This window comes from Hyperoodon ampullatus, assembly GCF_949752795.1.
Source record: "Hyperoodon ampullatus genome assembly, chromosome: 13".
Lineage (NCBI taxonomy): Eukaryota > Metazoa > Chordata > Mammalia > Artiodactyla > Ziphiidae > Hyperoodon > Hyperoodon ampullatus.
In genome coordinates, this window is record NC_136926.1 from 20767611 (window position 1) to 20793183 (window position 25573).

The following is a 25573-nucleotide window of genomic DNA, read 5'->3' on the forward strand; positions in this document are numbered from 1 at the left end:
CAAGAAGTGGGAAGGTATTTCCAACAGAGGGAATAATGTGTAAGAAGTTATAACAATATACAGATCTTTCTCAACTTAGGTTGGGGTCATATCCCAATATACCCATTGTAGGTTGAAAATATCATACGTTTGAATGCATTTAATACCCCAACCTACCAAACATCATAGTTTAGCCTACCTTAAATGTGCTCAGAACACTTATATTTGCCTAGAGTGGGCAAAATCATCTAACACAAAGCCTATTTCATAATTGTTGAATATTTCACGTAAGTTATTCAATACTCTACTGAAAGTGAAAATGAGATGGTTGTATGGGTACTAAGTGGTCGTAAGTGTACTGGTTGTTTATCCTTGTGATCATGTGGCTGACTAGGAGCTGTGGCTTGATGCTGCTGCCCAGCATCATGAGAGAGGATTGGACCACGTATTGCTAGTCTGGGAAAAGATCCACATTCAAAGTATAGTTCCTACTGAATATGTATCGCTTTTACACCGTCGTAAAGTACAAAAGTCTTAAGTCGAACTATTGTAAGTTGGGGACCGTCTGTAATGAAATCAAGAGCTAACATTTATTGAGGGTCTACTATTTTCTAAGCTTTTTACGTACATCTGCTCATTTAACTCTCACAACTACCCTGTGAGGTGGTGCTCTTATACCCATTTCATAGGTAAAGAGACTGAGGTCATGGAGGTTAACTCTCTCAGCTCACACTGCTGGGAAATGTCAAAAATATGAATCAGTGATTCATTGACTCCAGGCTTAGTTGTAAACACTGTATTTTACTGCCTACCCTTCCGAAACATGGGTTTGGGGAAATATCAAGGAGTTGGAAACGGCCGTAGGGTGAGTGCTTGGAGGATAGGACATGTCCATGAAAAGCCTTTTGTACTTCTCTATAGATTACTGTTTCCCAGCCTGGAATTCTGTGGAAGCCTATTTTACGAGACATAAATGGTGAGATGTGGATAAAGGCGAGAGTGGGAGGGGGATTCGTATGCAGATGGTTTGGGAAACGTGGTTTAAATCAAGCTGGACACATTTTCTGTTTGCCGCAGGATTTGCTAGAGCCTTTACCATGAAAGTGGGCATTGTCCAAGAGGAGGAGAAGCATCTCCAAACATACTTTTGTGGCACACCTCTCTATAGCCCCCAGAATTTGGGGATGGCTGACATAGATGCCAGAGATCCATGGAGGGGGGTTAAGGGGGGGGATGGTGTGGTCAGATCAAAGAGGATCACCAGGACTGCAGGGAAGGTGCCTGGAGAATGTAAGGGGCAGGAATTAGATTTGGAGACTCTGCTGAATTCAGGACCCTTCCAGCCAGGATGTGAGTGAAGGCCATCAGGGCCGCTGGCCTGCATCTGGCCTACTGGCATCAAAGAGAGGCTTTTACTCACAGTGGGTCCAGTGGGGAAGAAACTGAATTCACACACATGGCATTATCTAAACAAAGCCATGTTGCTTCTGTATAGAACAATGGGCTGGCTTTTCAGGGTAATTTAATGGCTGTGGCATATCGCCCGGGCCATCAATTAAATTCCAATCCAGTTTCCTTCCAAAACATTCTCTGCCTTGGGAGTTCCTTTTTAATGTGGAGCAAATCTGGCTGATGAGGTGGGAAGAGGGATTGGCCAAAATGCACAACTTTGCCTTTCATAAAGCCAGACTCAGATCTTGTCTTGCCTTCCAAAAGAGGTCACGCAGCATTAACAGAAAATTAGGCATAATTAGATCACAGGACACGTTTAAAGTGATACGAAGAGTCTCATCTAGCCTAATCACTCTACGCCTGTCCTTCCTAAGTGGAAACTGAGGCTCAGCAGGGAGGGGGGCGTCGCATGGCCAAGGTCATGCAGCGATGAAATAAGCTGCCTAACCTGGTCTCCCAGAATTTACTTTTTCTTCATTACAGTCCATGCTCCCTGCAGCAACTAGAGGGATCCAGAGCCAAAACTCTCCAGAAGCATCTCAGTGAACTTAAAATCTGGGTGGGACAAAGTAGGGTACGTAGGTCCAGGTTCTCCACGTCGGCATTACTGACATTTAGGCTGGATGTTTCTTGGAGGTGGGGGCTGTCCTGTGCACTGGAGGATGGTGAGCAGCATCCCTGGCCCTTACTCACTAGATGCCAGTGACTCTCCCACCCCAGTTGTGACAATCAAAAATGTCTCCAGACATGACTAACTGTCCCCTAAGGGGCATAATCACCCCCAGCTGAGAACCACCAGCCTAGGGCAAATCCCAGAGAGCAAGGTGTGTTGGAAGGAAAGTAAGGGAATCAACGCTGGCTGCTTTGCGTACTGGTAGTAAGGCCTTTGGCACAGCCCTTTACATATTTGAGCCTCAGTTTCCTCCTCTGTAACATGGGAAGGACAATTTCTTTGCACAAGATTGTTCTAGGGCCAGAGAGGACAATGGATGTGAATTTGCAGTGTACATGATAAAGTGCTATAAAAAGATTACCTGATTAACTGTAACACAGTTAAATGCAGTTTTACTGGTGTGATGACATGGTTGTGGGGATATTATGGGATGTAAGTTTCTCCATGCCCAGAATTTCCAAAGGCAATGATTCTTTTTTTTTTAAATTGGAGTATAGTTGATTAACAGTGTTGTGTTAGCTTCTGCTGTACAGCAAAGTGAATCAGTCATACATATACATATATCCACTCTTTTTTAGATTCTTTCCTCATATAGGCCATTACAGAGTATTGAGTAGAGTTCCCTGTGCTACACTGTAGGTCCTTATTAATTATCTATTTTATATATAGTAGTGTGTATATTGTCAATCACAATCTCCCAATTTATCCCTCCCCCCACCTTATCCCCGGTAACCATAAGTTTGTTTTCTACATCTGTAACTCTATTTCTGTTTTGCAAATAAATTCATTTGTACCATTTTTTTAGATTCCACATATAAGCAATATCATATGATATTTGTCCTTCTCTGTCTGATTTACTTCATTCAGTATGACAATCTCTAGGTCCATCCACGTTGCTGCAAATGGCATTATTATTTTTTATGGCTGAGGAATATTCCATTGAATATATGTCCAAAGGCAATGATTCTTAAACATCAATGAGCATGTGGCTCATCTGGGAACTTGGTAAAAGTGCAGACTCCTTTTGGTCCCACCCACCCCCCCAAAAAATTCTAATTTACTGGGTCTGAGATGAACCTAGGAATCTGCATTTTTAAAAATCAGCCCAGGAGATTCTGGTGCAAGTGATCTTTGGAGAAACACTGGTCTCAGAGAAGGCAATGCCCAGGGCTGTCTGGCAGAGGATCGAGAACTTTAATGAAGGCATAAAAGTGTGGGGAGGTGTGGCCGACACTGTCCCAAGGTCAGCATTGGAACCCCGGCCTCCTAGTTTGGAGATGTAAGCATTCATTGTGTTTTCTGTGTCCCTTTGGAAAACAGAGTTTAACCTCCGTCTCCAACCTGCCAGCCCCTGCCACTGACTACATTTTTCATTTGCTACTTATACAGCGTGACCGCCTCCCAAACCTATTTTGATACACTAACATCACCCAGTCTCTGATCAAAAATTATGGTAAAACATTGTCTTGTCATGAGGCTAATAAAGCATGTTATCCAGCTTGTCACAGAAGCGGCCTTACAGATGCTGTTTGCTATCCGCCAGGGTCCTGCATTAATCTCCCTTCCACTCGGCTACAAGGAATAGAGTCTACCATGGGAAGATCAGTATTGTATTATTTCACCCACCAGTGTCGTTCCAGTGGTGGCCAATGAGTTGTCAGTCCTGTGTTACAAGCCTAGTACACAAAGGAAGAGAGGGGAGAGAGGCCTTCCAAGGAGGAGAAGGATGCCGTCAGGAAGGACAGCCCCGGGAAGGTGTCAGAGAGCCAAGAACACAACAAGTCCTTAAAAATACTTGCCCTAGGGCTTCCCTGGTGGCGCAGTGGTTGAGAGTCCGCCTGCCGATGCAGGGGACACGGGTTCGTGCCCTGGTCTGGGAAGATCCCACATGCCGCGGAGCGGCTGGGCCCGTGAGCCACGGCCGCTGAGCCTGCGCGTCCGGAGCCTGTGCTCTGCAACGGGAGAGGCCACAATGGTGAGAGGCCCGCGTACTGCAAAAAAAAAAAAAAAAAACTTGCCCTAGAGTTGGACGAACCCGTGGCCAGTGCTAAGCCTGTGTTCAGAAGCTTCAGGATAATAACTTCAGTTTTCTGAACCTCGGTTTCCTTGTCTATAAAATGGACAAAACACAGGACCTGACACAGAAGGATTAAATAAGATAATGCATCATGGTGTGTTGAGCCCAGTTCTTGGTACATAGTAAGGGTTCAATTATTATTAATGAGATGTTATTATTGTCATTGTTGTCGTCTTCACTACTTCCTGGGTAACACTGGATAAATCACTTTCCCTCCCTGGCCTCAATTTCTCCAAGGAAAAAATAAGGATTCCTTTGCATCTATAAAAAAACAACACAGTAGTAGCAAAAGCAAGAGGCTTAAGTTGTAATAGCAGATGGGGCAGAGATTTTGGAAACACATGTTGGTGCTGATGGTTGTGATGTGTGTGTGAGCTTCTCTGTGTCAGGGAGTTAAGAATTCCTGGTGGAAGAACGACACCAGCAAAGACAAGGTGGCAAAAAAAGTAAGAGGCAAGTGTGCTGAATAGAAACTGTGGATGTCTCCGGTGCCCTGAAGAGGGAAGATGTGGATTAAGACCTCTTGGAGATTTAAATTCAGACCATTGCAAATTGCCCAGTTTCATCTTTGTACCCCTCCATCTCTTCTTCATTCAAGAGGAGGTCAAGTTGGTACATAGGGGGTGCATTGCCTCCAGCTTAAAGCCTGATTGCCTAAGGCTGGCTCTCATGGAGAGGCCCTCCCTGGTGTCTCCCGGATGCTTGCAACTCCTCCCATGCCTGGACCCCTGCCCCCTGCCTTCCTGCCCCTGTACATGGGCAGCTGTCTTGAAACCTCATTACAGGCAAGCCCCAGCCCCCTGGATTCATTTTATGCTTAGTTAAAGAGGGAGCTGCAAGAAGCAATCCCCATTCAAGGGTGTAATGAAACATCCACTAATGACCCAGACCACCAAAATGAGGAGGAAGCGTGGCCAGCCAACCCTTGGTAAATGGAAATTGATATTGCAGTAATGTCTGGTTGGCCTCTCTGGATGTGCTATTGGGTCAGGTTTTTATCCAAACCATTCATTTGGTGCTTAGCATGTGCTTTTGTTCCCAAGTTCTGGAAGGATAGGAACAACAGAACAGCAATAAAAATAGTCATTATTAGTAGTATTTCTATAAACAACATTAGGTTTCTGTTGGTCTGCTAGTTACAGCATCGTAGGAAAGCAGCTGAATAATTTTTTCATCAAAGTTGAAAGACTTGGACTAAATCTTTGGCAGTATCTACTAAAGATGAACATGCCATACTGTGCAACTAGCATTCTGCTGGGAATATACCCAGCAGTAATGGGTATACATGTGCACCAAAAAAAGCATGTAATACAATGTTCATGGTTGTACTGCTCATAATAGCCAAGGTCTGGAAGCAACTCAAATGTCCAACGGCAGTAGCATGGGTAATGTATGGTATAGTCACAAAATGGAATACTATGCAGCAATAAAAAAGGAATGAACTACCACTACATGCAACGACGTGGATAAATATAATGAGTGGAAGAAGTTGGTTACAAAAGAGAACATGTTGCATAATTACCCAATGACTTCGTAAACAGGCAAAACTAATCTTCCACAATAGAAGGCGAAATTGGGCTTACCTTGAGGGGGGGGTGTGACCAGAAGATACCATAGGTACTGGCAGTGTTTTGCTCCCTGATCTGGTTGCTAGCTGTGCAGGTGTGTCCAGCTTGAGAAAGTTCATTGAGTAGACTTTTCCATGCATAGGTTATACTTCAAGTAAAGTTTATGAACAGGGTGAAAAAATAGGTTTGGGACCAAAAATATGGTCTGCATGACCATCCTCACTGTGAGTGTTGGGCACAAGAGACTCGAGCTCTCACCCAATTCTCTTATCACTTGGTGAGTCTCCATCCGGGTATCTTACGCCAAATGGGAAATTCAGACTGTCCAGGCAGAGGTCAGGGACAAACCTCAGGTCACCCTTTGCTCCTGATCCCATAGCCTTAGACAGAAGTGGGTGCCTTGAAAGGAAAAACAGGGGCTCTGGAGTTAGCTCCCCTCCCTTTCATTTCCACCCGCTCTGAGAAGAGAGACTGCTTCCAACATATTGTATACCTCCTTCCACATCTCTGAGCACAGTGCCTGGCACCCAGTGGGTTCTTGGGGAGTTTGTTGAATGACTATATGAGGGTATGGATGAATGAACAAATTGCTACTGTGAAAATTAAATAAGATAATGTACCTAGAATGCCTTAAACAGGACCTGAAATGGAAGAGAGCTAGAAGTTAAGGGGCTCATAGGTCAAACAGTCCTGATTTTGAATCCCTGCTCTACCACCCTCTCCCAGTGTGTTCTTGGGTGAGTGACTTTCCCTCTCTGAACCTGTTTTCCCATCAGCAAAATGGGGAGACTAACAGCCTCCTTATTGCAGAGTAGTTCTAAGGATTAAATGATACAGTGCATATGAAACACAGCCCATCATAAGTTTCCAAAAGTGGCGGCCATTACTGTCATTAGGTAAAAATTAGGAGTGGTACTGTGAATGAAGCTGCGGTTATTGTTCATGAAAAGGAGAGACTGGCATCTTTCCTGCTTCATCTCTCTGCATCCATCTCTCTTTCCCTGTGTCACAAGCCCCACATGTGCTGAGCCAACCTTGGCAGAGTTGGCTGCTGAGTGAATAAAAGACATCTTCCCCCCGCCACCCCAGGGAGATGGCCCGGCGCCAGTGTGTGCAGGCACAGGGCCTGTGAAGGGGGCCAGGTGGGCGCCAGGGCACTGAGGCTCTCTGTGCAGTCTCCGCCAGGCTCGGGGGCTGACAGTGGCCGCTCTGAGGACCATCAAATCCGCCCACTCTGGCGTTTCCCCCAAGCCCCGAGCCCACCACCTGCCCAGCAGACGGGCCTGGGAGTGAAGAGAGGCTCTGTGCACTGCCTCGGCCTCAGGCCCATGCAAACCCGAGGCATTGTTCTTGTTGGCTGCAAGAGCTCATTAGGCTCTGGGCAGAGGCTGGCTGGACTCCAGGAGGCAGACATCAAGGCTCAGGAGTTAGAGAATGGAGGAGCCTGGAGCTTGGCATTGGATGGTGCCAGCCCACTCCCCAGGATGCACTGAGCTCATCTGCCTGGAGAGAACCTTGACCTGTGTGAGGCTGAGGGTAGAGGTGATGTGTTGTGCATCCCTGTATCCCTGCAACACACAGTGTGTGCTCAATACCTGGTGATGGATTGGGATGGGATGGGATGGACTGAATTGGAGTGGGGTGGAATAGGATGGGTGAGCTGAGATGTGATGGAATAGGATGAGAGGGATGGGATGGAATGATACAGGATGGGTAGGATAGGATAGGATAGAATGGAATGGAATGGCTTCTCCTATTCCCAGCCCAAGTCCCTGTTGAAATTGACCTAGAAGGTAGCAGGTGTGGACCTGGCATGGACAAAGTCACCTGAAAGAGAGCAGGGGAGAAGCGGGGGATAAGTAGAAACTATTTCTTCCTCCAAGCCATGCCCCAAAAGATAAATTGTCCCTTAAAATCACCTATCTCTAAGACATCAGATCTGGAAGGGATACGAGAGACCATCCTTCCAAGTGCTTTACAAATTATGTTCACATCTCAACCCCACCAGCTACTAGTGGTGTTGCTTTCAGCAAGTAAACCAAACCTCTTTGAGTCTCAGTTTTCTCATCCGTAAAAGGAGGGTGGGTGGGTGGGTAATGATGCCAAAACTTGGCCTCTGTGCACTGGTGCCGAATTGAATCTTGGAGACAAAGTTTTGGGTGAAATAGAAAAGAATAGCTTTGTTGCTTTGCCAGGCAAAGGGGGACACAGCAGGCTCCTGCCCTCAAAACTGTGTGTCCCAACCCAGGGGAATTTGGTGGAGTTTTATATCAATTGTTCAAGGGTGAGTTGCAGATAAGGATCAGGGTGTGTGCAGCACCTATATTCCTTTAATCTGGCCTCAGGTGGTCTCCTGATGAGCTTCTGTGGTTCTTGAGGTTATGAAGAATGCTTCATCAAGTAGTTAACATCTTCCATTTGTTGGGGGTTTTATTTCTGCAGAAGAACTCAAAGATACTGTTTTGTGTATCCCTCGAGGTGGAACCAGAACCCTGCCCCAAGGCTGCACTATTGTTTCTTGACTGCTCCTCTCTTGTCTCGTGCATCCCCTCCCTTCCCTGATTAGAAACTGTTTGAACCTGCCCTTTGGAACTCAGGGAAGGTCATGGAGGCTGAAGCCCATTTCCTACAAACAAGAAACAGGGGACACAGAAAGGCTTCCATGCCCAGGAGCCCCACAGGGTCCTGCTAGGTTTCAGTAATAATATTACCTACGTCCCAAGGGTGTTGAGAAGAGTAGGTGAAATGGTCCAGGTAGCAGCATGGATGTAAAGGACCTGACCTGTACTAGGCACTTACCACCTTTAGCTTCCGTCATCTCCTCACCATCATCACCAAAGGGATAAGGAAGAAGTTTAGGGGGCAGCTCTCAGACTGCCACCCCCACTCCTGATTCAACCCATGAGGTCCCTTTTCTGGCTGATTATGGGGATTCAGTCGTCCCCAAGACAACCCTCAGGTTCAGTAATTTGCTAGAAGAACTCATGGAACTCAGAGAAGCCATCATATCCAGAGTCCTGGTTAATTACAGTGAAAGGGTACGGACTAAAATCAGCAAAGGAAAAAGGCGCAGAGGGTGGAGATCAAGAGAGCCCAGGCACAAGCTCCCAGGTGTCCTCTACCAGTGGAGTCGTGCACACAGTGCTTACTTCCAGAAACACCGTTGTGCAACACCCAGAGTATTATCAACCACCAAAGTTCACCTGAGCCTTGGTATCCAGGCATTTTGTTGGGGGTTGATCACTTAGGTGTGACTGACCATCCATGTGGCTGATCTTAGTCTCCAGCCCCTCTAGCGGTGAAACTGGTACCAACCCCAAGGCCCCCACCATAAATCACATTGGTAGCATAGAGTACATGGTGAGGCCCAATGCCCCCAGCTAAACAAAGATGCTCTTATCAGGCAGGATATTCCAAGGGCTTAAAGGTTATGTCCCAGGAACCAGAGGCAAGGGCCAAACCTGTCTTTGGAATGTGCAGTGTACGGACAACCTAGATCGGCTGGGTTAATCCTTTACTGCACAGTCATACATTGTCAGTCCTCTTAAGGTTTTATTTGAAGAAATGATTCCATTAAACAGAGGATAAAATTGAGGCCCAGAGATGAGGCTGGGCTTACAGAAGGCCATAGGGTGAGTTATCAAGGCACCCTGACCTTCCTAATCCAGAGCTTTTTCCTTTGCAACACCGGCCTCAGTTTGCCCACCTGTGAAATGGGAATGCTGGGGGCATCTTCCCTGCCTCTTTAGGTTCTGCCTTTGTAGAAGCCATTCTCCCACTTTTCTCTGTAGTCCAGGCCTTAGGAAGAGCAACCAGTGTTCTGCTATTCATGGGGCACAGTCAGCATCCTCCTCCATCTCTGGGGACCCCTTAGCTGGAGTAGATCCTATGCTAATTTGTTGGTAGTGGGTAGCACTTGACATTTTCTCTGGAAAGCAGCCAGGCCAGGGTCCGGGGTCAGCTGGAGGAGAGGCACAGAAGAAATATAGGTATGGGTTTGAGGGCCAGACAGCCCTAGTTTAAATCCTAGCTCTTTGCCACTTACCCATGTTTCCTCATCATTAAAATGAAGATAACAATAGCTATGTTTCAGGAAAAGGGCGGGAAAGCATTTTAATGCCTCAGGTAAAGCCATGAAAATGTTTTGTTTGTCCCCAGCAAATAAAGCCACTGCTGTCCGTATTCTGTCTGAAGAGACCCCTGCCCTCAGCTCTTTAATGAAACAAATTAAGCCTCACAATTATGAAACTCAATCCTATACATTACTTCACCTCCACATTGCTCCAATTTTGTTTCCTTAAGGTTGACCAGGCAAAGATGACGGTCTTAACTTCACAGAGCGAGAAACTGAGGCTTTGAGAGATGGAATTTGCCTAAGGTAGATAGCAAAGTAGTGGTACAACCAATGCCTGAACCCGGCTCTCCTGATTCCCTGGATCTTCTCCACTCTGAGCATGTCTTAGAAGCATCCCAGGATGCCGATCTATTCTTTATTCTTGTCTGCAGATCTGAGCACACAGGTGAAGGGAAATTGTGAGCTTACTCATGATATCTTTTAAACTCACTCACGGACCATCTGGATTCATTCCCAAGTATTATATTTGCTCGTGCGAGCATATAGGTAATTGAATCTAGACAGATTTCCCACTATGAGTTTCCTCTCGGAGCTGTCTTGTGTGTCTGTCTCCCAGCCCTCTCTCAATGACTCAATGAATTTCATGTACACAAATAAATCACAATGTGTTCCTCTCCCCCTCGCTACCGGCAAGAAATCGCCTCGCAGCACCATGAGATGTGAATAGAGTTGGGGTTGGAGGCAGGGGGATGGAGGTGGGAAGGGAGAAGAGTGTTTAAATGCTAATCAGTTGGCACTGATGTCAGCCACAGTTAATCAGATTGTTAAAGACAAAGGCAGGATTGCACCCCTGTGCCAACAGCTATCTGGGCTCATTCACGGGGAAGATGGATGCACCGCCCAGCCTTCGCTCTGATGAGACGCAACTGGACATAAAAGAACGTTCAACGCTTTCTGAACCCAACATGAATTACAAAGGAGGCCCATTTGTGGGGGAGAAGCCAGCTCACAGAGGACAATTATCGGATAATTACTCTTGCAGCCGAAACACTGAAAGAGTCTTTTCTTGCCTGTACAAACTTGTCCTTCTAACACCTGCTCCAAGTCCCCTGCAGCCCCCTGGGCTTCTGCAGCAGACTCAGGGGGGTCGGGGTGTCCCTGGGCTTCTGCTCTAGACTCAGGGGGGTCGGGGTGTCCCTGGCCTTCTGCAGCAGACTCAGGGGGGTCGGGGTGTCCCTGGGCTGCTGCAGACTCAGGTGGGTCGGGGTGTCCCTGGGCTTCTGCTGCAGACTGGGGGGTGGGTTCAGAGTGTCTGTTCACAGGTGCAGTTGGTGTGCCCTTTGGGGTGATACGTACATCACACCAAAATCTCCCCTCCATCTGTATGATTATGGCATATTGGGCTGTGCCAGGGAAATGAAGAGACAGACAAGTTCACGAGGTGGGTTTCTATTTGCCCTCCCACTGCTAAAGCCAACTGTGTGATTGATGGGAATGGGCTGCCTTCCTGCTCTCTGTACCGTGATGAGATTATCTTCTGTAATTAGAACGAGTAGGTATGTATGTTCATCTAGAACAGCTCTCCAGCCTCGAAACCTTAGACCAAAGCATCTTTGTTGACTGAGGATTTCCCTTTATGGTAGCCAGCAGTGTTAACTGCCTGCTGGTCTGTACTCCCTCACTTAAAGAGGTGGACTTGATCTAAGACCCCAAGTCTTGTTCTCCACGGTGCTGCAGGCATAACCATGATTCATTAAGTAGCTATTGATGAGGGGCCTCCTGTGTGTCAGGCTCATGGTCATGGAATAAGTTCTAGGGTGACAGTGATGAATAGGGCAGGCGTGATTGCTGTCCTCGGGAGACTTACTTCTAGTAAGGAAGAATGGGAAAGATGCCAGACAAGTACGATAGTGTGACTTATGTTGTGGCTTTTCCTTTTGGTAGGAGTTGAGAAAATCCAGGAGTATCTTTTCGGTAGTGTTAGGAGTTAAGGGAAGGACAGAAAATCCAGGAGAGACTACCGGCCACTAGAAGGGGGTGGTTTAGAAAGATCCCTCTGGCTGCTGTGGGTAGAATGCGCTGGAAATATGAAGCAAAGTCCGAAAGAGAAGCAGGGTTTTCATAACCATGTTGTGGGAATAATAGGATAGCTAAAAATATTTTTTTAAGGTACAACTTGCTCTCTTTGCATCTTTCATGGAGGCCCTCAGGTTCTCTGGTGCCTTGTAAAAATGAAAAGCTGAGCTCATCTAACTCCCCACTGGACTGTGTGGAATGGAACCCTGGTGCCTGCCCTGGACGTTTCCCATGCTCTGTCTGCGACTACTCAGTGCTCCCGGAAATAATCTCCTTAGGTGATTTTTTTTCAGAGTGATGAATGTCTGAGCCTGGTGGAGAGGATGGCTAGATGATCTGGGTTATGCCTATCCCATATTGAGGGATTTTCCTTCCTCTCCTCTGCTGGGGGTCCTGGGCCTTTCCTGTGCCCCCATGATGGAGGTGTTGAATCACGGATGGTCAGTCAGTGATCCTAGCCTCCTCCCTTTTTCCTGACACTCATTCCCCTGTCAGTTACTCATCTCCAGGTGGAGGGAGGACATGGAATAGAAATCTGTCCATTTCAGTCCTGAAGAGAAAATTGGTTGAAAAGGAAGGGAGTTACTAAAAAACCAACGGGTTAACGAGGAAATCAAAAGGGAAATTTAAAAATGCCTTGAGACAAATGACAGTGAAAACACAACCCTACAAAATCTATAAGATGTGGTAAAAGCAATTATTTATTAGAGGGAAGTTCATAGTGATACAGGCCTACCTCAAAAAAACAAGAAAAACCTCAAATCTCAAATGAAACAATCTAACCTACCACCTAAAAGAACTGGAAAAAGAAGAACAAACAAAACCTAAAGTCAGCAGAAGGAAGGAAATAATAAAGATCAGAGAGGGAATAAATAAAATAGAGATTAAGAAAAGGAAGGAAGTTAGAACAGTGGACCTATGAGAGGCTGAGAACTGGACCAGAGTAGCTTTTACCACAGTGAGGCCAGGGCACTTGGCCTTCGTTAGTAATGTCTACACCCTGCTCCCCACCACCCAGGCACGGCCACATTCAGAATTCTAGAATTTCTGGATTTGAAGGGAACTTCATTATCTCCTAAGCTCTTGCTAAGTGTTCCAAAGCACCCTTTCTCTTCTTCACCCGCTACATCCATTGGACGTCTAGCATGTGCAGAGCTTTGCACGAAATCCAAAGGTGCATTGCCCGTCCCAGCTTCCCTTTCTTCTCCCCATCCCTCCCCATCCTCCTCACTCTTCCCTCTCTACCGCCTTCCTTCCTTGATGAATTCAATAAATTTTTTTTCGATTTCTCCTCCATGGAAGACACTATGGTAGTTGGTGGGGGATATAATAGTAAAATAAATAAAGTTTATATACTTCTACTGTGCACTCAGCACTGCATTAACTTAGCTTTTCAAGAAGATACAGGGAAGACCAAACCCAACACAGAGGACAACAGTGTAGGGGGGTCTTGTGGTCCCCAGATAGCTTCTGAATGTCACAGTTATTCTACACTTGGGACACACGTATTCATGAGAGGTGACATTGCATGAGTGTGGACTGTCTTGTGGGAGACAGTGAACATGAGAACAAATCACCAAGACTAATTCAGGTTGTGAGAAGCACTCTGAAAAGAATGATACAGAAAGTGAAAAAGGGGATTTTGGAGAAGGAGAGCTGAGACCTGGATGACCAGAGGAAGCCAGGCAAGCAAAGATATCAAAGAGAGTTCCAGAATGAGAGAACAGCATGTGCAAAGGCCCTGAGGTACAGAATGAATTTGGAAGTTTTAAGGGGAAAAAAAGTGCATGGGGTCATACTGTAGTTTGAGGGGAAGCATGGTAAGAGATGATATTGGCCGGGGGGTGGGGGTGGGGGTGGTCCAAGGCTAGACCCAGAAGGCTTTTTTTTTTTTTTTTTTTTTTTTTTGCGGTACGCGGGCCTCTCACTGTTGTGGCCTCTCCCGTTGCGGAGCACAGGCTCCGGACGCGCAGGCTCAGCGGCCATGGCTCACAGGCCCAGCCGCTCCGCGGCATGTGGGATCCTCCCGGACCAGGGCACGAACCCGTGTCCCCTGCATCGGCAGGCGGACTCTCAACCACTGCGCCACCAGGGAAGCCCCCTAGACCCAGAAGGCTTTGAAGCCCACTGAAAGGAGTTTTGATCTTATTCTCAGTGTTATGGGCAGCCACTGATGGGTTCTAACCAAAGAGATCCTATGACCTGATTTACATCTTAGAAGTACTCGCCATCCACTCCAGATGATTTGATCATTTCCAAGGGCTCATTTGGTACAAATCCTGATTGGGGATCGATTTTGGAGGTGTGGTGGGAAATCTGCAGCGGCTGACCGTCTACCTGTGTATGAGGATTCCCATCTGTCTTGCCCAAAGTAGAGGACCACCATGGATCCCTTGATAAAACTGCAAAGTCAAGACTTCCTTGAAGAGCGTGAAGTGCTAGGTGAAGTTCAGATGACTTGTGTTTAACCTAAATGTTATTAATAAGCAAGTCAGTGAGGCCCATGTGAAGTTTCTCCCGAGTCTCAGCTCTAATTAGTCAGCGCAGAGGGTGGGGATGGTCGTCACCCCCCTCAGTGGTCCTCTTCGCTGATTTTAACCAAGTGGGAAAAACAGACCCAAGGAGCCAGATGGGACCAGCTTGATTACTGAGGAAGCTGGGCTGTAGACCATAGATGGACACCTACACCCTGTCCTCCCCAAGTGGCTTTGATTCAGCGTGCCCAGGCCCAAGGAGAGAAGTCTGGAAAAGAGGGGGACAGAGGGGGAGCCCCACTGCTGGCTTTTTGGTCCAGTGCTGTTGCCCTGGAAACGGGATGCCATGGATATCAGATATCCCAAGTACCTCCCTCCCTAACACCTCCAATCAGATGATCCCTCCTCTCTCAGGAGAAGTGAGGGAGAGATGGAGGAGTGGACCACTCCCTGCTGGAGTGATGCACATTTTCCCCACCCCCTGTGGAAATGTGAGAGCCTTCTGAAACCCTGAGAAAGGTTGGGGTTTGTTCTCTGCCCTCCTCTGAAATTGGGGTGGCAAACCTCAGGGAGTTAAGTACTATTACTAATTAGTATTGCTATAAAAATAGCACACACATGGCAAATTAATCAAATTATTAAAAAATGATGCACAGTAAAAAGTGGTTCCCTCTCCCACTGCAAGCCTCAGTCCTGCTCTGCTAAGGCAATTCCCATTACTTTGCTCAAATGTATTCCTTTCACTCCCCTAAGAGCTGTTACACCCCCTACTCTACCTTGATTTTTTTCACCTCACACTGAATTGTGTGGGCACATAGCTCTGCTGTTCTTTATGTTATTTTTAAATTAGTTACATAGTTGTTGAATAGGTAATATTTTATTGATACAGACACACAGCTATATATGCATATATACATATACATACACATAGATACATATATATGTATTGATGTAAAGGTATGTAGTGAAAATTCTCCTTCCCACCATTACTCGCCATCCTATTTCCAGTGTCCCACCTCCCCTCTAACCATCATGATTAGTTTCTTGTGTCTCCTTTCAGAGTTTCTTTATGCACATATAAGCAAATGCCAACATATCTAGCTTTATTTTCTTTCCCCATTTCTACACAAAAAGCAACAAATTCTGTGTACTGTTCTGCACTTTGCGTTTTAACCTAACACAAACCATGGCCATCTCTCCTCTTTGGTCCACAGATAGCTTCGCCATCCTTTTCTTGCAGCTGCACAGCATTCTGTCTGGATGTTCCGTAATTGATTTAACCTTATCGATGGATACTTCGTTTGTCTCCAAGTCGTTTGCTACTACAGAGAGTGCTGCATTGCTTAACCTTGTATGTATGTCATTTTGCACGTGGGCAGACATCTCTCTGCAGGATAAATTCCAAGAAGTGGACTTGAGTCAAAGGGGAGATGTAATTCTGAACATTTTTGCCAGGTTACTCACCATGTAATTCACCAGTGACTTCATCTTGTCCGTTTGAACCCTGCGTGTATTCCATCTTGTGTTTCTACAATCATTTAACTAGCCCCCTATAGATGGGCAGGTAAATGGTTTCCAGATTTTTGCTAATAGAAATAATACTTGGTACTGTGAACACTTTGTACCATCCCACTGGGTGTCATGACCATAACTGTCCTTCTGTTTGGGGACCTGACCAAGTAGCCCATCTACCTAGAAATCTACAGCTGTTTAGATGGAACTTATTTTGCTACCAAGCGACTGCATCCACACTCTCTTGCTAGCCCTCATATGCCAGAAATACCCGGCCTGATCTGTGATACAAAGTCTGGCTATGGTGGGGTGGGCTTCCTGGGTGCTCTGGAGTAAAAGTGTGGTGAGGCAGGTGAAAGGCCAGGACCAACCGTGGGCACACCTGCAGCAACAACTGAGAAAGCAAGAGAGCACCTCGGAATCACCTGGGGCGGTGGGTGCATTCTAGAAACCCACTATGCCTGGGTCCAACTGCCCCAGATTCCAACTTAGATGGTCAAGTTAACAGTCACCAGAAGTTAAGCATAGACAGAGCTGGAGGGCAACAGCACTCTTGTGTAGAGTAGGTGTCAGGGTAAATAAACAAGTTTAGGTTATTCTGGAAGGTGTTTTTTCAGCATTGATCAAAATGTTAAATATGTAAATCTTTTGGCTGAGCAATACAACTTCTGGTACATGTTCCTGAAGAATTACCTGGACATGTTCACGAAAGGAATGTCTTTATTGCAGTGTTATTTGAGAAGACAGGGTGGAGAATAACAACCTGAATATGAATTGATTAAGAGCCTGATTCAATAATATATGTGTTTATATTTTAATGTAGCCATTAAAAAAGCATGAAGTGGCCACATATGTGCTGACAGAAAGATAGCCATGATGGATTTTAAGTGAAAAAATGGTGGTGGGGCACTAGTGTAATGGGATACTATACAGCAGTGAAAAATGAATTGATCAGAACTACACTTATCAACGTGGATGAATCTCACAAAATGTTGAACGAAAGGAAAGGAAAGGAAGGAGCAGGTTGCAGGAGGATTCATATATAAAGTTTTAAAACAGGCTGCACAATATATTGTTCAGAGATATTGACACATAATAAATGTACACAATAACTAATAATAATAGTAAAATATACATAATGCACATAGTAAATGAGAATGCTCAAGGCCAAATTCAGGACGGTAGTTACTCCCAGGAGGTGGAGAAGAAGGAGAGAATGATAGGGAGGAACCAACAGCGATTGACTGTACTGGTTTGCCTTCTGTTTCTTAAGCTAAAGGTCTACACACATGAGTATTGTTGCCTTAGTCTTCAACTCTTTCTGAATGGCTGGAATATTTTCAAAACACACTTTTTAGTAAGTGCCAGAGCAATATATACGATGTCGTAACTGTGAATATTTAGATTGACAGTGACAGCAGTGTTTTATGAGGGCTGACAGCTGCTCTGTGAGCTGTGCTGTACACTCATGGTCTCATCTTACTCTCTGACAAGCCTAAGGGATAAGGCTGGTGTGATCCCACCTTACAGATGAGAACAGGGAGGCCCAGAGAAGGGAAGGGACTGTCCAGGGTCTCGTGGGCAGTTAGCAGCAGGCTGAGTCTGGAACCCAAGCAATTCTGACTTCAACCCCACACTCCTATGTGCTGTCACACCTTTTAAGGTGAAAATGCTTTATTATTTTTATATCAATACATTTTATTTGGAGATTAAACAAGATCCTATTAACAGGGGTTCCCTTTGGAAGGCAGGACTGGTGGATGGGTCGGGGTGGTACAGGGCTGATACTTCTGATTTTACACCTTGCAGGTTATTCTTGCATTTTTCAAATAAACTATTTTATGTGGAAAAGAGGAAAGGACACAGGAAACAAGGTCAGAACGTGTCTCATCCTACCCCAATTTGCTCTATGATCTTGGACAGGTCACTTCCTCTTTCTGAGGCTTGATTTTTATTTTCATCTATAAAATGGGAGAAACAAAATGCCAAGTTCACAGAATCGTTTGGAGGTTGGAATGAGATCACAGCTGGGAATGCACTTTGCAGAGTGTCAGTCACCATCTGAATGTCAGTATTGTTAGCCCGGGCACAGGTAGAGGGCTCTGACTGAGGCACTAGATGAAACCCCACGGCACCCGAAGCCCACCCCCATCTCTGCCCTTTCTGTCCCAGAAAGTCTTCTCAAAGTCCAGAGGGCCCTTGTTCCCGCAGGGCTGAGTGAGCTGGGTCTGGCTGAAAGGAATGGGTCGTATTCATCAGCTCTGGCTGTTTGCTGTCCAAGGTGGACCTCTGGATGCTAGCACCTGTTGCCTGTGTCTGGCACATAGTAGGTGCTCGCTGAATGAAGGAATGATCAAATGTGAGTGCGAGAAAGAAATACAGCCCTCACTTATGTCAGTGTCCTTATCTGTAAAATGGGGATTAGCCTAAGACCTTCTCCGCCCTAAAATTCAATGATTTAAGCAAAACAAAGCAGATCAACCCCAGGAATGGGAGGGAAAGTCTATTCAGTTCTGTGGGCAGTACCAATGGTCATCAATCAGAGGGTCTTTTGCTCCCCCCGCCCCCGCCCAAGGGACATTTGGCCATGTCTGGAGTCATTTCTGATTGTCACACAGGGGTGGGGGGAGGTTGCTGCTGGCCTCTAGCCAGTGGAGACCAGGGATGCTGCCCAACATCCTGCAATGCACAGGACAGCCCCTCACCCCACAGCAAAGAATCATCCAGCCCAGATGTAGAAGGCGCGGGATGAACTGACATTCTTTGTTTCTGGTTTTGTCTGATGTGCTTTGATGTGGTTTTTCAAGCCTCAAATAGCCTTGTGTTGTTATGGCTGCTAACATGCTGTGTGACCCTGGGCAGCCCATTTTCCCTCTCTGGACCTCAAGTCCTTCCTCTGGGCACTTTCCATCTATAAGAGGTGACAGTTTGTTTTTGGTTTTGTCCCTGTGGGGGCCAAGCAAACCCACCAGCGTGGGCTGAGCAGGTCCTTATTGCGGAAGGTGAAGGTACAAGAAAGCACCACTGAATTAGATATGAATATTGTTGAAGAGAACAGTGACTAACATTTTTGTGCTGCCATTTATCAAAAAGATATCCATTGATCCACCTGCCATTCCTACTTCCTAAAAGTAGTCACTTTGACTACTAATCACGAGTCCAATGAGAGAAGAGTTATCATCATCCCCACCGGGAGACTGCATCCCAAAGGGGTTCAATGACTAGTGAATGAAGCAATTCTGTGATGACAAATGTTTGTCTGCTTTCCCTCCTCCTCTCCATCACAAGGCAGCATTTAAACCCTGCTCTTCTCATAAAATTTTTTTCACTTAAGAAAGTTTTGAATACTTCTTATGCACATTTTAGAAAATGTCAAAAAGTAGAAGGAAGAAAACACATCACTGAAAGGCCCACCACCCAGAGGCAACCAGGATCACACTTGGGGGCCTCTCCTCCAAGTCAAAAAATGACTCTCTGATTGTGATTTGTTTGAGTTGGTTGTGTCCAGTCGTTTGCATCCACACCATAGAACTTTAGGTCTTGCTGTTTTCACAGAACATTATAGCAGAAGCATCGTCCAGCTTCTGTTTGCTCCACTTCTTCTATCCCTTCGTGCCTGTGTGATGTGCTATTGCTTAGAATCCAGCCTGTTCCTGGCCATTCTGTGGGCATTTAAGATACAGACCTTCAGCTTCAGAGCTTCAGAACTTGTGCTTTTTCGACTTCAGTGGGATGCTTCCCAGTCTAACCTCCCATCTCCCCATCAACGTTAGAAAAAAGAGAGAGGGAGATGTGTTTCCCCCACAACTTGGGTAGCAGAACAAATGCTCAGTTGCCTTCAACGTTGCTCCATTCTGTCTTGAGAGAGAAAGCAGCATAAGGATGTAACTAAAGCTCTGTCTCTTCGGTTTGGTACCTGTATTGGGTTATCGCTGTGCGTCTGCCTTCCTAACTTCGTTTTTTTCTTAATCGAAGTATAGCTGATTTACAATGTTGTGGTAATTTCTGCTGTACAGCAAAGCGATTCAGTTATGTATATTCTTTTTCATATTCTTTTCCATTACGGTTTATCACAGGATATTGAATATAGTTCACTGTGCTATACAGTAGGACCTTGTTGTTATGCCTTCCTGACTTCTTGAATGCAGGGACCATGTCCTAGAGTGTTGACTCTCTCATGCTGAGGGTCAACCAGCCAAGAGAGTCAGCACCCAGTGCTTTCACTCATCAGTTGATTGACAGCATTCCAGTGGGGCACTGAGCACCCACGATAAAGGGAGAACCAGCCAGACGTGACTACGATGATTGAAAAAGTTAAGTGCTATGGGAAAGAGGAGTTAATTTAACTCCTCTTGGTCACTGGGGCCCCAGGAAAAGCTGGCCTGTTTGAGCAAGTGAAGTCTCTGGACCTCTGAGGCCATGGAATCCAATTTTGGCTAAGTCCCACTGGGATGTGGTTACACATGGCACTCATTTGGCCAGCGTCCCAGCTGAGAACAAAGGCCGGGTCTCACGGCCTGCATGCCTTGCAGATCACAGAATATACTCATCTGTCTTGAACATGGCCTTCAGTTTGGAGCCAGCCAGCAAGACCCCAGCGTGTGTGAGCTCTGAAGAGTAAGAAGAGGCATCAGGGACAGGGAGATGAATTTACATGGTGCATATTGAGACTCTTCTTGGGAGTCAGGTGTTCAGTGAGAAAGGGCTGACGCAGTCCAGTGGATCCGCTTCCTAAAATGCTTTCTAGCTGCTGAGCTTGGCACCAGTTTTTCCCTGGGGACCCCGGAGGTGGCAGCAGTGATTGGGGGTGGGGGAGGAAGTTGACTACAGGGTCCTCTTTCTTGTATTTCCTTCTGATTTTCTTGGCTGTGCTGGATCTCAGTGGGCTCGGAGGAGATCCAGATGTGATGGGTCTGGCAGAGGGGACCAGACCCATCCGATCTGTTAAAATTCTTATTTTAACCAGGAACATGTTGGTGTTGGGGGGTGCCATCTAGGGGGTTGAAAAACGCTGTAGCCCACCCAGCAGAAACGCAAACAGACCAAGGGTTTAGAGAGAGGGGTTTTGTGGGGAGAGGCCAATTCAAGCTGAGGAGAGGCTGCAGGTGATAATACTCCGTATTTCTTGAAGGCTAGCTGCGTGGTCTTTGCCATCAGGAAAACCAAGGTTTGAAACCCAGCTTTGTTGTATGACCTTGGAAAGTTATTTAATATCCCAAAGCCTCCATTTGCCCATCCGTAAAATAGGAATAATAATTTCTAATTAATAAGGGTGAGAAAGCATGTAGCACATGCCTTTGTGCTACAAAGCATGTAGCACATGCCTTTGCACATATTCAGCACTCAATAAAGTGATCAGAAATAAAATATTATAAATATCACTCTTATTATAGCCAAGGCACGTTGATGTGCTTTATGTCATTTGTAATCTTTTATCACCTTTGACACAACTTGTTTTCCAAGTATTTCTATCTCTCACTCCCTCTTCCACTTCCTCTCTCTCCTCCAGCCCCTTGTGATCAAGGGGGCATTTTTGTGAAAAGACTGGCTGAAACTAATGTAGCCACAGGACCCAACAAAACTCACAAGCTAGTGTCAGGACTGAGGTTGTCACTTGGCCCTTTTTAGCAAGATTAACAACAAGCTCTAAGAATAATTGCCAGTTACCTGATTGTTTCAAAAATCAGCAGTCAGAGCTGGAAGGACCCTTAGATTTTATCTAGTCTGGCTGCCCATTTGACACACAGGGAGAAGAGGAAATCCACCCAGTAATGATGGGGAGTAGTGGCCAAGACAGGACCACTATCCGGGTCCCCCAACCCCTGGTTGCATCCAAGCTCTGTGCATCAAACCACAGCTGGGTCTTGGGAGCCAGGTGTCCTGAACCCTCATCCTCGATTGTTTTTGTCTTATCACCTTCTCACTTGACAGTCTACAAAGATGGTCAATACCAATCATTTGATAAAAGTGACCGTGAGCATAAGAGTCACCGCTTTCAAGCAGCCCACAACTGATCTGATCCTATGAGGTAGATGGAGTGTCTCTACTACACAAAAGAGGCTTAATGGACTTGCCCAGGTTCACGCAGCTAGTAACTGTCAAAGGCAGGATTTGAACCCAGGTCTAACCCCAAAGCCTCAATGCTTCCCACCTTGGACCAGGAAACCTGCCTGGCGCCTGAATGACCTGGATCTGTCCTCAGGTCAGATCTGGCCCCAGTGCCATCGTCGGCCTGGAATGTACACTGGCTTGGTAATCAATGTTACACAACAGGAATATTTGTTGATGCCAGTTGCACACTGTTGCAGTCTAGATAGATTAAGCCACTGCCACTGCCGACTCCATGAAAGTAAAAGAGCCTTTCCAACGGCTACGGAAATAAATTTAAATGACAGTGCTGAAGGGACCTGAGACTGTGGCTGAGTGAGTTGTCTTTCTGCGGAAAATTGACAAGGACAGCTATCAGTCCTTTGTCCCCAGGACGTAATTCCTCTCTATCTCAAGATCTTCATCGGGAACATTCTGACTGCTCCAGCCCCCTGCTGAGGGCACGATTATAATGACAAGAGTATAAAAAACGATGACGGATACAGCAGTGGATACATAGCAGGCACTCTGTGGGTGAGGGACCCACATGTACGTACATGTACACATGCTTTCCATAATCAACCTCTTGAATGATGAAAACCGTATGAAATAGGGAACAATAGCCCCATTTTACAGCTGAGGAAACTGAGGCTCAGAGAGGTAGAGCCATTTGCCAGCTTGCAGTTGGCAGAACTGGGTCTCAGATAAGTAGATGCAGCTGTTTTCAGGCATGATTCTGCTAAACAGTAGCCTGGGCCAGCCCTTACTTAAAATTATTAGGTGGTTTTCCTTTCAAGACAAAAATAAATCACAAGGAGTCAACAGGACATACAAGGCCCACCAGAGACTGGCCCCGACCTCCCTACCTCACCAGCTCTCTCTCTAATCACCCTCCACCTCTGTCCCCTGTTCTCTTTCATTCCTCTTTTGCGCTCACCTCAGCCAAGCCTCGGGTCTTCCCACACCCCTCTGTTCTAAACCTGCCTCATGATTCTGGATCCTCAAATCTTCGTGTGTTTCCCACAAGGTCACTTGTACATTATTTAGTGAAAACAAAAAAAAATCAAACTCCCCCAATCCCAGGATAATATAGCCCTGAGTCAGGGCACACAGCTTAGAGAAGAGACTGGGTTGGTTACAGCCCCACTCATCCTCTTAGTGGGATAGCCTTGTGCAGTGAGCAACCTGCCCAGCTGTACATGGTGGTCCTGCCCCACAGACTGGGTTAGGGGCCTGTCCTCTTAGCACACAAAGCTTTTCTCTTTCTAAGCGTTTATCACATCAAATATGATTATTTCTACTTTCTTATTCCCCCTCCCAGGGCATATGTAACTGGACTGTGAAATTCTTGTGCCCTTGGTTTCTGTATCTCTAATGCTTAGCTCAGGCTGGCCATGATCAACCCCAGTCTCCCTGGTTGGGAAAAGGAAGTAAGAAAGGAAGGGAAGAAGGAAGGAAGGAAAGGAGGCAGCCCCACATTGGTTGACTGGGCTGTACCAGCAACCTAGCAAGCCTTGGGTACCACCTCAGGGGGGCCACCCTCAGCGTCTGCCAGGTGAGGACCTAAAGCCCTTGGCCCCAAGCTAACTGGTGTCCGTTCTCTTTCCAAGATGCGCCACTGGAGGGAGATGCTGGCCCTTCAGGTACTTACTTTCTGCCCTCGGAAGCCCTGGGGAGCAGCAGTCTGAGCCAAGAGACCCCCAAAGAGAGAGTGACCACGGCCCCTCTGAATCCAGCGCAGTCAGGGGACGAGCTTCGCAAGCCAGAGTTGGAAGGAATGGTCTCTTCCGCACCTCAAGACTCCGCAGCCACGTCCATGCTGCTTCCGCTTCCAGAGGAACCCGGCACCAGGCATGCCTTCCCCCCGACGAAGAAGCCGCCTTCGCTCAAGCAGGTGAACTTGACCAGGAAGCAGCTGAGGCCGAAGGCCACCACCGCAGCAGCCGTGCAGAGGACGGCGTCCCCGCCAGCATCCTTGGGCCTGGGTCTCCTCTCCTCTGCCACAGAGAAGCCCCGCCCACCTGGGGACCAGGACCCCGTGGCCTCCGCAGGGGAGGACACCCACCCACTGTCGCTGTCATCGGAGGATCCCCTCTGGCTGGAGCGGAAGGAAGGTGCAGTCCCCACGACGCCCGCGCCCCTACAGATCGCCCCCTTCACCTCGCAGCCTCTGGTGGCCCACACGCTCCCCCAGAGCCCTGACCCCGGGGCCCCCGCCATGCCTGAGGAGGCCCACGAGGCTCCCCCAGGGGATGCCAGCCCTATGACCCTGATGGACAAATGTGAGAACGAGCTGACGGGGTCGGCCTCGGAGGAAAGCCAGGAGACCACGACGTCCACCATCATTACCACCACGGTCATCACCACTGAGCAGGCCCCAGGTGTGCAGCCCCCAACCCCTCCAGCCCTCCCAGAACCGCGATGAGGCACCTGCTGTGTGCAGGGCATGGGAGAGGGGTCCGGGGAGGTCCATGTCCCACCTTTGGTTTCCATCTGTGGGGCCCCAGCTGTGAGCTTGACCCTGTGGCCCAGAATTAAAATCCCTGTTTTAGAGATGAGACCCCTGAGACCATAAGACATCGAGTACCCTGCCCAGTGCCACACAGCTAAACAGCAGGATTCAAAACCTTTCATCCTGGAACAGAATCCTTTTGTCTGCCTAGAAGGCCCTAGCCTTTCAAGGTGCTTTTGCTTTTCCTGTTACGTGAACTTGATAAAATGCACGTCTGTGTTCCAGTCTTTCTTCTGTCTTTTTTTCTATCTTCAAACACAGAGGAGAGACATCAGCTGTCAATCATACATTGATTTTGGACAAATGCAATGTGACCGCTCAGGAAAGAGTATGAGCTCTAGGTTTGACTCCTGCTCGCTGTGTGAGCTTGGCCCAGATGCGCACCCTCTCTGAGCTCTGCTTTACTTATCTCTGAGATGAGAATGAAATATCAGTCCCTTCAAGGATGAATGGGGTCACCCCTGTAGACCAATGAGGTGCCTAGCAGCATGTAGTAAGTTATCATTCTGTGTCAGATGCTGTTATTTGATTATCATGTTGATTCTGGAGCTGAAGGAGAATGAACAGCAGTGGGAGGAGTGGGGACAGGAGAACACAGGTGTCCTCGGAGGCCCAGATCCAGCCCGCAGCCCATCTGAGAGATGACATCTGAGCTGTTCTCCGTGTCCTAATGACAGTGCTTTCCTCCAGCTCTCTGCAGTGTGAGTTTCTCCGATCCTGAAGGGTACATCGACTCCAGTGATTACCCACCGCTGCCCCTCAACAACTTCCTGGAGTGCACGTACAACGTGACAGTGTACACTGGCTATGGGGTGGAGCTCCAGGTAACCCCCGAAAGGTGCCCTGCAGTGGCTGCCTCTTCCAGCAGGAAGTCTCTGAAGGATTGTCTGAGTCAGGCTTGTTTTTATCATCCTAACCAGTATGGTTCTGGCTTTGCCCTATGGGGCAATTTAAGCTGGGCTTTGGTGGACGAATAGGAGTTCCCAACTCAGGGCACAGCTGAAATAGCTTGACACACATGGAGGGAAGGGGATGTGTTGATAAATTGTGAATCATTACACCCAGAAGGAAAGTCCTCTGATATCCTG

General features: G+C 47.0%; 1 protein-coding gene across 1 annotated transcript in view; it reads left to right on the forward strand.

Annotated features, from left to right (window-relative positions):
• The window catches only part of SEZ6L (seizure related 6 homolog like), a gene marked incomplete at both ends in the record, with an annotated part of 201248 nt that overhangs the window by 101139 nt on the left and 74536 nt on the right, over positions 1-25573 (forward strand). The window contains 2 exons of the mRNA XM_079717992.1: positions 23584-24354; positions 25176-25309. Coding sequence (XP_079574118.1) covers positions 23584-24354; positions 25176-25309 — 905 coding nt within the window. The remainder of the gene's footprint in view (positions 1-23583; positions 24355-25175; positions 25310-25573) is intronic.